This window comes from Chanos chanos, chromosome 10, assembly GCF_902362185.1.
Source record: "Chanos chanos chromosome 10, fChaCha1.1, whole genome shotgun sequence".
Classification (NCBI taxonomy): domain Eukaryota; kingdom Metazoa; phylum Chordata; class Actinopteri; order Gonorynchiformes; family Chanidae; genus Chanos; species Chanos chanos.
Window position 1 is genome coordinate 26,020,446 of NC_044504.1, and position 11,694 is coordinate 26,032,139.

The 11,694-nt window shown below is 38.3% G+C and overlaps 1 protein-coding gene across 1 annotated transcript; it reads left to right on the forward strand.

Annotated features, from left to right (window-relative positions):
- The first annotated feature begins 526 nt into the window (after positions 1 to 526).
- Positions 527 to 8,367, forward strand: acmsd (aminocarboxymuconate semialdehyde decarboxylase). Its single transcript, XM_030785886.1, has 10 exons — positions 527 to 641; positions 2,034 to 2,078; positions 3,625 to 3,721; positions 3,796 to 3,845; positions 4,328 to 4,564; positions 5,586 to 5,679; positions 6,760 to 6,855; positions 7,058 to 7,230; positions 7,324 to 7,422; positions 7,529 to 8,367. The coding sequence occupies exons 1-10, from the start codon at positions 585 to 587 to the stop codon at positions 7,589 to 7,591; spliced, it is 1,011 nt and encodes a 336-aa protein (XP_030641746.1). The 5' UTR covers positions 527 to 584; the 3' UTR covers positions 7,592 to 8,367.
- The last annotated feature ends 3,327 nt before the right edge of the window (positions 8,368 to 11,694 follow it).

Below are 11,694 nucleotides of genomic sequence, written 5' to 3' on the forward strand. Positions count from 1 at the left end.
ACAACACGTTAATGTTACAGATATGTGTTTATTTTTGGTGCCATCAAAGTTTTGTGGTGAAGTCTAAAAACCACGAGTCCGGTTATCAGTCAGTACCCTCCAAAACCACAGAGGGGCAGAAAATATGCAGAAATAAACCAAAGAATACTCTACACTGAGATTTGATTTACGTGTTCCTTCCTCCGCCACACTATACTTTTAAAAGTAATGTGTGACGACAAACTTCGCATAGACAATTCTTTGGAAATCCACTGTAAATCTGTCTTTTTTCTGTCCAATCTTTGGCTATCTGCAATATTAGTTTGTTACTTGCTGCTTTTGCATGGTCTGCCACTTTGAACACTATAGAAACATTTTTGTGAGCGTGGGCGTGTAAATAAATATCGTTTGTGAGTAGAAAAAAAGTAACGTAATGTTTCATTTAATCTCAATGGGCCTCATTTTCAAGTCAGAATTTCATTGGCCCATTCGTGTGGGCAGGACTCTGAAAGTCGATCAAAGCTCGGGTTCATGCAGAGTTTTCTGTTTCACAAAAAGAGTTTGACAAATCATACCGTTCTTCAAACACGCACACTGTTCCCAGGATGAAGATCGACATTCATAATCACATATTACCGAAGGAATGGCCCGATCTGAAAGAGGTAGGCTGGCTGATATTGGGGAAGCGCTGAACTTAATAACTTCAATGGTTAACTCATTCCACAAATCACACCACATCGACTAACTCAGCGCATTTATTGAAATTACTATTATATTTCTCTTTTAACTTCTCAGGGTAACGTATGCCGCCCGACCCCTCACTCAATCTGATACAATCTCGTGAAGAACTTTAGTCACGTTAAAACCATTATCCTCAGTGGCGTGCACTTTCAGCTGCCGGTCATGAGTAACTTACATGGCTCACTCCGCTATGAAATCAGCTGGTCTCATGAATTTTGACCGCTTCCATTACTAGCAAATGTGATATCTTCACTCAAGTTCCACAGTTTCTGTTTAAGCATATACCCAGTTCTGCCAAATTACTCTTGTGCAAATGACAGCCCATTGCCTGAACTTGTTTAGAAATGGATTAGGAAGTCAAGCTGATTGTGACGGTTATAACGAGGATATGAACAGAAATGAGGTCACAGTGTCATACAGCTATTTGCCACATAACTATGTTGTATATATTTAATCCTCATAAAAGAATTCTCATAAGTTTTCAGTGGGTTGCTCTGTAAAATGCATATCCACTGATGAGTAAATATATTTGTGTATTCTTAAGTAAATATACTTGTATAAATATGAATAAAAATATAATAAAATCTGAATGTGGCCTAACGATATTGTCAAAGATCTAAATTTAACATAAAATCTAGACTTGTCAAACATTACTGGAAGGCTTAACATAACCTTGGTCACAATGTTTATGTAGACCTGGGCCAGGATAATGATTACCATAGACAGCAATAGCTGTGCATGTCTGAACTCTACATTGTATTTGTTGTTCTGCACTGCAGTAATGTCATTTTGGACTGCCCTTAACCTGCAAAATAACTGACTAACTGTCCTGAGAAAGAACGATAGAACAACTTTTAAATGCTTTAATGCTTGCTGGTGGACTTACACAAAACCTGACTAAATGTCAAAGGTCATTATGTTTAAAAGTTCCATGTCTCATGTCTTGTTTGCTGATTTTATCTCTTCCTCACTCAGCAAACTTTGCTCCAAGGGCTTTTAAAAATTATGTTCTGTCACTATGTCCTGTATCTTCAATGTGTGAACCCAAAGGACATAGTTAAGTTGGTATTGCCACAGAGGAATAAATGGTTAGACAGAGAAATAAGGAGTAAAGTCAGCCAGACACAATGACAAACAGAGAGCTTGCTGTAAGGAGACAGACTTCTTTTGTCTGTACTTTCTGCACAGAATCTCAAATTCTTATTTTTTCCTTCAAACATTTTAGATAGCATTGGGTAGGTATTTTGTCTGCCTTACAAAAGTTTAAACTAACCTTTCTTTAGACTCTTACATGTTATTTCTGTGTTCTTCAGAGGTATGGATATGATGGATTTGTCCAGCTTCATCACCATTGCAAAGTAAGTCGATCGATGCTTTATTATGGCTATCATATATATATAAAATAAAATACATATGCATTTAAACATGTTAGTGTTGACTTCATAAAGTTTCTCACATGGTTTCCAGCAATTCTGTTCAGGTGGGCATGCTTTTAATTGCATTTACAATATGCCTTAATAAAATTTTGGATATTTCAGGGGCAGAGCCAAACCTCATCACTGAAAATGAGTTCAGATTGTATTTAGATATCATTACAGTATAGTTTGATATTACTGCCTTTGCTTTACCAAATGTAGTGTTCTGAATAATGGTTACACAGTAAATGTTGAACACTGTTCTTTTGGCTCACTCCTCTTCAAGCTTTTTCTGGTTTCCTGTGACCAACATGGCAATATATTGGTGGCCAAATCCACCCCCATATCACCCCTTGTGAAGAATGTGTGGCCAACACCGGGACTTGCTGATATTATTGTCCCAGAAAGCAGTTCAGACATGTAGAGAATGACAAGAAAGAGAATGATGATCATGTGTTCAGTGATCAGTTAAAACTGTAGCTTATTCCAGCTCTTCTCCAGGAGATGTATTAATTTTGCCTTTTGTTTCAGACCATCACAGCACTCAGAGTGTTTGTGTGATAGGGTCAGATATGTTGCCTTAGCGCTAGAGAAAAATCATGATTTGAGTATCACAACTCAGTAGGTGAACTCTGAATCCCCATCCTATTAGTTAAAGGTCATTCAGAAGGTCAGTATATCAGATGGGGCTTTGTTCAGTTTACTGAGAAAATATTTTTCTTAAAAATCCATTCCACTTTTTAAGATCATTAAAAATATACAGTATGATTTTGAATGTTCTATACATAACACACAACTACCTCAGGCTAAATACATGGAATAATTTGACTTAATTAACAAATATAAATTGCGTATAGCAGAACGAGGCCGCCAAACATCTTGCTATTGGACTATATTTTTGAACATATTGTCAAGTGTGTGTGTGTGTGTGTTTGTGTGTATGTGTGTGTGTGAGAGAGAGAGAGACAGAGAGATAGATGAACATGGTATGCTTTACCTGGGCTTACTGTGTGAACAGCTGCAAAGCTCAGTGTGGTTTCTTTGTCTTTGTCAGCAGAATATGTTATATGGGTCTACACAACCTGACCAGAGGGCTCTCTCTCTCTCTCTCTCTCTCTCTCTCTCTCTCTCATTTTTCATGCTTCTCTTCCTTTTCCTCTCAGTCATTCACTGTTTGTTATGTCTGTAATACTTTTGTTAGAATGATATACATGACAGTATATTGCAGTAGAACAGCATCACTCCAGTGAATAAGGACCAGCGCATACAAAATATGAGTAATTTTCTCTGAACTGCAGGATGCTGCCTCTGAAATACTGTGATATTTTTTCCCGCTCTCGTCTGCCATCAAGTGGTTACAAGTACAAAATGCAGTCTAAGAATCCAAAAATATTGGATTGTATAGTTTTGTAATACAACCCTTTGATAACAACCTAAGTTGACATTGACACAACATATGATTGACCTGACTATGATCTGGATGATCCAGGGAGAAGCCAAAATGATGAAGCAAGGAAAAGTATTCCGTGTGATACAAGAAAACTGTTGGGATGCTGAGGCCAGGATTCGGGACATGGATAAGCATGGTACAGCTTAGATTTCTACAGAAATACGATGCACAACTGAATTCTTTTTCATGAGGATTTTTTTCTTTTTCCAGGGGTGACTGTACAAGCCCTTTCCACTGTTCCTGTAATGTTCAGTTACTGGGTAAGTGATTATAGAGGACTGCCAGCTGGGTAGCTGATCGTAACTTCAAGATTTTTCTTTAGACTTGTGACAGTCCAAGAAACTTGAGCCAACCATTTATTTCCATTGTTTTTCCACCTCTTTCACAACTAAATTGCACCTCAGAGTCTGTTTTTTTTTTCTTCTAGCGTTTAAAATCAGAATGTCATCTATGAGAGCAGTAGCCAACCGTCCTCCTTGGGATTGACTGTCCCGTAGGATTTTGTTCAGTCCTCGGTCTAAAACTCCTGATTCAGTTTACTAAGGTCTGTGGTGGTATCTAAATATTGGAGTCAGGTGTGTGAGATCAGGATTGGTATAAAATCCCAGAGCAGGGTTGACCCTCAGGAGGAGTATTGCTACCACTGATCAATATAAATAGGCCACGTTGACAATGATATCATCACACTGTCATTTTTACTAAAGGCACTATCTCTACAATGAGATCTTGTTCCCTTCTCCAGGCAAAGCCCCATGATACACTTGACCTGTGTGGAATACTGAATGATGACCTGGCAGCCACAGTGCGACGTTACCCTCGACGCTTTGTGGGTCTGGGAACTCTGCCCATGCAAGCCCCAGACCTGGCTGTAAATGAGATGAGACGTTGTGTTAAGGAGCTTGGCTTCCCTGGGGTGCAGATTGGCTCACACATCAATGCCTGGGACCTCAATGCTCCAGAGCTATACCCTGTTTATGCCGTGAGAAAGTCCTCTTTTCCCCTTTACGATCCAAACAGTGATAAAACAGTATCTGTTTTTAACTGTCACGCCATACTGAGTAGGTTTGCTGCCTTTCCTTTGAATGTTAGACTTACATTCACAGGGGCAGCCCATGGCCTAATGGTTAGAGAAGTGGGCTTGTGACCGAAAGGTCACTGGTTCAATTCCCTGACAGGAAAACATCCACGACTGAAGTGCCCTTAGGCAAGGCACTTACCTCCCAACTGACTGCCCCCCCGGGCGCAGGTGTGCTGCCCACTGCTCCTGCGCCTAGTGATTGTGTGTCCTTACTACTGGTGTGTATGGATGGATTAAATGCAGAGGTCAGATTCACTGCTCATGGTTCACAGTGTATGTATGCAATCACAGAGATTTAATCTTAATTAATCTTAATCTAAATCAGAGTATGATTCATACAGGCCTGAACTATAGTTAATCATCATTTTCATGAGCAAGTGTCATGAAAGGTTCATCAAAGTTCAGTGACGTTTATAACAAAGACCTCAAGATCTAAAAGAGGAAAACATGTCCAAAGTAACAGGCATATTAATTTTGATTGTTTTTTATTACAATAATTTAAGTGTGCGTTTGGAAGCTTTTTTTCATCATGAAAAAATTCATTGTTTTTTAAATTAAAAAGAAAATTCAGTGTTGCACTTCCAAACCACTTTTGCTTTACACCTTTAAACTGGATCATCTCTTTACTTTTGGTGCTCCATGTGCACATCTTCATTCCTCTAGTCTGGCACACAGAACTCTGGGCCACAAGGATCTGACCTTTGCATCCCTAATTTGAAGACACACTGTAAACATTTGTTTTATAATTTGCAAAGTTTCAAAGTCTCAGGCACTCAAGTGGGATTTTGTAGTCTAAAACAAACACTTTTGTGAGCTAAGAGCACTAAAATCTACTAACAACCTATATGTTGCACTAAAATAACTTTTTTTTAAAATGTTTTGTACACATTATTTTCATGGCCTTAATGTGTTTACTCTTTAGGCTGCTGAGGACCTTAACTGCTCGATATTTGTGCACCCATGGGATATGCAGATAGATGGGAGAATGGCAAAATATTGGTTGCCATGGCTGGTTGGTGTGTACAGATGTCATTGCAGACAATATTATAACAATATCATAATTGATAAATTGATTTATTTGATTTGAGTGTGTCTGAGTTAGTGAAAATATCAAAATGTTCCCTCTTTGGGAACAGGATTAATGCTCACCTCCATAATATCGTTTTGGCAGCAACTAAATCACACTTCATAGTTTTTTCACTTCACATTTTTTGTTTGTTGATGGCAAAGCTTTGTGCAAACATTTTTTCTAAAATTGACAGTTCAACTGTTGACACAGTTCAAACTAGGGGTGTAAATCACAGGTTTCATCACAATGCAATCCTACATCGATTCTTTTAGCCAGTGATCCAATAATTTTCGATACTTCAAAATTTGCCATGATGCAATTCTGTTCGATCCTGGGGTCTGCAGTTGATATGAAATGATATGATGAAATTTCACACAATTCGTTACATTTCTATGAACTCACAAACAAAATATAATTTTAACATTTCATTAGTAAATGTCAAACACAGTAGTTATAAGCAGTGAACAACCTCTCAGTAAATAAATCTTGTACACGTAATGTGAAATAGGAGACAGCAGCTTTAATACTTATCACTCTTTTGGAAGTGTGGGTCAAGTTTTGAAGAAAAAAGGTGGTCAGTGATGCGGATGCAGGTGTCTCTTGTGTTAGAGCCACAACACCGTGTCACCTTTTCAGGAGAGCTGAAAAGTTTGTGTGTGCCACCGCCTACAGCATAGGAATGTACAGAGAGGAATCATGTGGATAATGTTGGAACAGGTGTGAAAATAAAAATGCATAGATGTTTATGTGTCACATCGATGACACTGGATCGTTTGCTATTTGGTCGATGCATCGATACAGACCAATTGACTTTTAAACCCCTAGTTCAAACACCATTTAAACAGTAATTTCAAAACTTTGATCACCAAAGTCTCATCCAGTGATGCATACTGTATATTTAAGTGCACTTACTTTGAATGTCACTTAAAATTTAAAAAGTTAAATTTAAGAATTAAGATTTGACTGTATAAACTAGAGCTTCACCTATATTACATCTCACAGTAACAAAGGTGTTCCTCCCAAATAGGCATGCCCTCAGAAACAACAATGGCCATTTGCTCTATGATCTTTGGAGGTATTTTTGAGAGGTTCCCCAAGCTGAAGGTCTGCTTTGCTCATGGAGGTAAGGTATAGATAGATAGATAGATAGATAGATAGATAGATAGATAGATAGATAGATAGATAGATAGATAGATAGTGCTGATTAAAACTGTTGATTGACTTGGTTAAATTTGAATTTGTAACCTACCCCTTAAAGAACATAGTCCTTGCTCTAGATCAATATCATCTCTCAGAGGACATCTTCTGATATTTTGACTTTAAAGGTGGCTCTTTCCCATACACTGTTGGCCGGATTGAACACGGATTCAATGTGCGACCAGATCTGTGTGCTGTGGACAATAAAATCAACCCTCGAAAGTATCTGGGCTCCTTCTACACTGATTCTCTGGTCCACGACCCTCTCTCTTTGAAGTTACTCACTGATGTGATAGGCAAGGTATGTTATACTGAATTTATGTGTTCATTCATAATTTATGGAAACAATCCATTCATTTTGTAAGGTGACTCTGTTACTGTGCATGTACTGCAGGATAAAGTAATGTTGGGAACAGACTACCCATTCCCACTGGGTGAATTGGAGCCAGGAACTTTGATAGAATCCATGGAAGATTTTGACACATCATTGAAGGTAACTGATGCCTCTCCCATCACGTTTAGCACTTGTCTGTTATGTCATTTTTTTTAAAAATATTTTTGAAAAAGAACTTTTTGTAATAGCTCTTTTTTTTTTTCAGGAAAAACTTCTGGCTGACAATGCCCTGGAATTTTTAGGTCTCGAACGAAAACAGTTTGAGTGACATGTTGTATATGGTACATTTACAGGAATGAATAGATAACACTGTGAAGTCACTTCTAAAATGTAAATTCCAATCACTTGAAGTTGGCTTAAAAAAAAACAAGTATATAGCAGTATAAAAAGGGAAATTATGGTTGTCACACATGACAAAAAAGCAAAATTAATAAGTAAATTTAATCATATGATTTCAATATAAAAGATCAAAATAATTTACAATTTTAATTTTGTGATATTGTCAGTAAGAACCTGTTTTAGTGAGATTCTGCACAACTGTCATAAAGTACTTTACAGTATTGTGCTGTGATAAAGTACTGCAGAAAATGGATCACCACAGACTTATTGTTTGTTGGTTTTTGTAAGTCACTTTCAACAGCACAAAGATCCTAGTGATGTCTGTAAAAGGAAAAATGCCTCAAAGTGGCACTTAAGATGCTGCAAGTTGCTTTGAGGTGATTCTGTAATTTAACTTAACTTTTTTTGATTAAGTGGCATATAGCTACTTCAGAAATGCACCACTCAGAGTGTACAGCTTTTATGGGATGTTTTTACAGTGTTAAAAAGAACCATCGAAAAATTGAACTTTTCTGGATATTTTTTTAATGCCATTTTCAATACATGACAAATCAGCATCATCACTACTGTGGTGTAACCTCTTTTAGATTGCGAGGCACATGTAATTGAGGAGCAAGTGCCAGAAGTGTAAGACCTTGATTTATTTCATAACAGGGTGTAATGACAAATACAATAAATGGTCTATACAGTATATGAACATAAAAATGAACGTGGTGGTCTAAGTGGTGTCTCTGGAATACAATGTATGGGGTGGCAGAGGAGGGCTATAATGTCATATGCTGGAGTGGAATAATTCTGAAGAAAATTGAGAGTAAATCTTAGGAACTTGACAAACGCTCTCTGCAGGTTGAATTTTCTTTAAAGGGATGAACCTGTTAAAACTGTCCCACCTCTGCAGAGAGTTCTATATGTTTGTCATAATGTTGTTCTTATGGTTGTCCCTGGAAAGGTTGTGTCAAATGTGTTGCTAAAATGCCTTATACATGAAAATATTTGTATGACAGCAATGTATAAATTCAAATCTTATTCAGTCACATAATGGAACTTTTTTGTGGACAGAAATCAGGTGGCAAAAGGAGTGGCATCACTTACACTTACAATAGGCAGTTGCCGGCCACTCCATACCACCTCTGTTGCCACACCCCTGCTGACAGCGATGCATTCCATCCAGAACTACCATGCAATTATTGACTTATTCTGTTACTATGACACTAGTAACTTCAAAAGAACTGAAACATACAATGCCTTAAAATTTCAGAAGATGCCTTTATTTGCGTGTTTTTATATGGTATAGAGTTTATTCAACCTTTAGTTCAATGACCGTGTGGTTCTAAGAACATTTCCTGATTTCAATTCATTTTGTTTGTTTTTACCCTTGATGATATTCTTCTTCCATCTGTATTTTTTAATATCTTCATTGGGCACTATGTTTTTCTCATGCATTCTTTTTGGACACATGGCTGGAAGCGATTTCTGTCTCTCCTCTCTCTCTTTGTCATGCCTGCTCTTGAAAATTTTACTCGAGTTCTTCCTGATTCGCTGAAGCAGAGAACTCTGTCTCTCCTTCCTTGTTATTCCTTTTGGCTGCTGTTTTACCCTCCATGCCTGTCTCTTCTGTTTCTTGATCTGTCTCTGATCTCATTTCCTGCTGTCTTCTGCTCAGTGCTTTCGCCCTCTGTAGCAGCTCAAGCCTCCTCTTTCTATCAATCTTATGCACTGCCATAACTCCTACCTCTTTCTTATGCTCTCCTGCAATATGCTCTTTCTCATTCAACAGCCTTTTTAGCTCTTCTTTCTCCTCTTTTGAAACAGCTTCAACTTGCCTGTATTGTTCGTTCATGTCAGTCAATGCTTTCTCTGGTTCTCCATTTCTAATGATCAGTTTTTGGTTTTCATTCTGAAGAGCTATGATATGCTGCACTCTTTGGTTGAGTTCAGTGACAAACACCTCAAGTTTTCTCTTTGCTTCTCTTTCCATCTCCTCTTTTTCCTTGGCCCAATTTTCTTTTACCTTCTGCTGCTTGCTGGTCATTGCACTTGCCCTATCCAGCAGCTCTAGTCTCTTCACTCTGACAACTTTCTTCAGCTCCATCTCTTCCTTCTCTCTCATCCTTTGATATTCAACATATTCTCTCTCCCTCAGCAGCCATGAAAGCTTTTCTTTGTCCCCTTTCCAAGCACCCTCCATCCACCTGTATCGCTGGTTCAGCTCAGTCAAGGTTTTTGCTAGCTTTTCATTTTTACGGATCAAGTCATTTCTCTCCTTAAGCAGGCCTGAAATGTCCCAATCGCGCTCCCTCGCCATTTCAGCTGCTCTCTTTAACCTTCTCTCCATTTCCTCTTTTTCCTTCACCCATGTCTCTTTCATCTTTTGCTGTTCATTACTCAAAGCTCTTGCTCGCTCAAGCAGCTCGAGCTTTTTCTTTCTGCTAATCTTTTTAATTGTCACCTCTTTTATTTCTTCTTTAGTCTTCATTCCTTCCTTCAGCAGATCTTTCACCTTCCTTTCAAACTCTTTCGAAGCAGCCTCAAATCTTTGGCACCACTCATTTACCCGTGTCCAGTCTTTATCCAGTGTTTTATGACAACTGCTCAACTCTTTCGTGCCTTCTTCAGTTTCCTCTTTCATCCTGTCCTCTCTCAGAAAGCCCTGTGGATTCCCTAGGATGGACAGAGTACGCGTTTGAGCCTGCTCCAGCTCCTTCCATCCTCTCTTAAGCTCCCTCCTTTCCTTCACTAGCCTCACTCTCTCCTCATGCCATGCCTTCTCCAAGATGTATCTAATTTGTCCTGCCAACCTCTCTTTGTCTGCTGCCTGTGCAGCCTCACAAAGCATTTCTAAATCGTTCTCGGAGACATCAAGGTGGTGTCTAACCTCATTCTCCTCCTCCTCAACCTCCTCAATATCAATGACTACATAATCCTTCATCGTGTCACGATAAAATACTACAAATATTGGGGAGAAAAAAAAATCGGTTATAGATACTAAGTACTGAGTACTGTTCTGCATATACTCTATTATGTGGTTCACACTGAATAAACACTAGGTCAAACATTTTAGACAAATGTTTAAGTTCTGTTTGACCTGAGCTTTTTAGACTTCTTTTAGACAAAAAAGCATTCGTGTTCAAGATTTTTTTTTTACACTCACCCATACAGTGGTCTTACTTCGAAGTTATCTCACAATTGATTTCCTGCAGCTCAGATTTCGTTTTCTAGACGTCCTGGACTGAAATTGAATTATTTGGTTTGAGCACCAAGTATTTACCTAACCTTGTGTGACGTCATAATAGTAATACAGCTGCAGCGCACTGGTTGTAACGTCATTGAGGATAACGGTGTCAGTTGCTAATTCATTTTGCAAGTTTTTTACTCATACAGTGTAGTAAATACTGGATAAATTGGGCTTACCGATTCTTGAGGTGAAAATAACCCATTCAAACTCATTCGGGTAATTATGACATTAAAAGTTTCAGTAGCCTACATCAAGCACTGTGCTCGTGTTTCCAGAGCTACTACGAACCTCATTTTGTCACATAGAGTATATGAAACAATAAAAACACGATACCAAGTTGATAATACGCTTTCCTCTATTATAAAAGGCTTTATACTTTTGTCAGTTTTTGTAGGTGGAGCAAGCATTTTGGCAACTGACCACCCCGAAACCCCTGAACGCAGGAACCCAAATTTTTTAAACGAATCATATTTTCTCGGTGTTGTTTTCTGTTTGGTTTTGTTTCACTTTAAGATTTATTCAACATTCCAGCTGCTCCGTCCCTTCCAGAATTTCTCCTCAGTTGTCCATCCAGGCTATTTATAAAGCCAACAAAATATAATAGTGGTTGCTATGTTACTGTGAAAATAAAAGAAAAGGATGCAGGTCTCTGATTCTACCCGTGTCAAGATACTTGGAATGACATGGTTAGAACCTACCTGTAATTGGTGTCAATATGTTTAGTTGAAACATATCTGGAAATGCTCCTTAGCAGGAGAACCACAATTGATGGTGCTCTCAGTATGACAATAATGTTG

Coding starts and splice junctions, on each gene's coding strand:
- acmsd (XM_030785886.1), top strand. CDS start 585: ATGAAGATCGACATTCATAATCACATATTACCGAAGGAATGGCCCGAT. Junction 3,722..3,795: donor TCGGGACATGGATAAGCATG/GTACAGCTTAGA, acceptor TTCTTTTTCCAG/GGGTGACTGTACAAGCCCTT. Junction 7,231..7,323: donor TCACTGATGTGATAGGCAAG/GTATGTTATACT, acceptor CATGTACTGCAG/GATAAAGTAATGTTGGGAAC.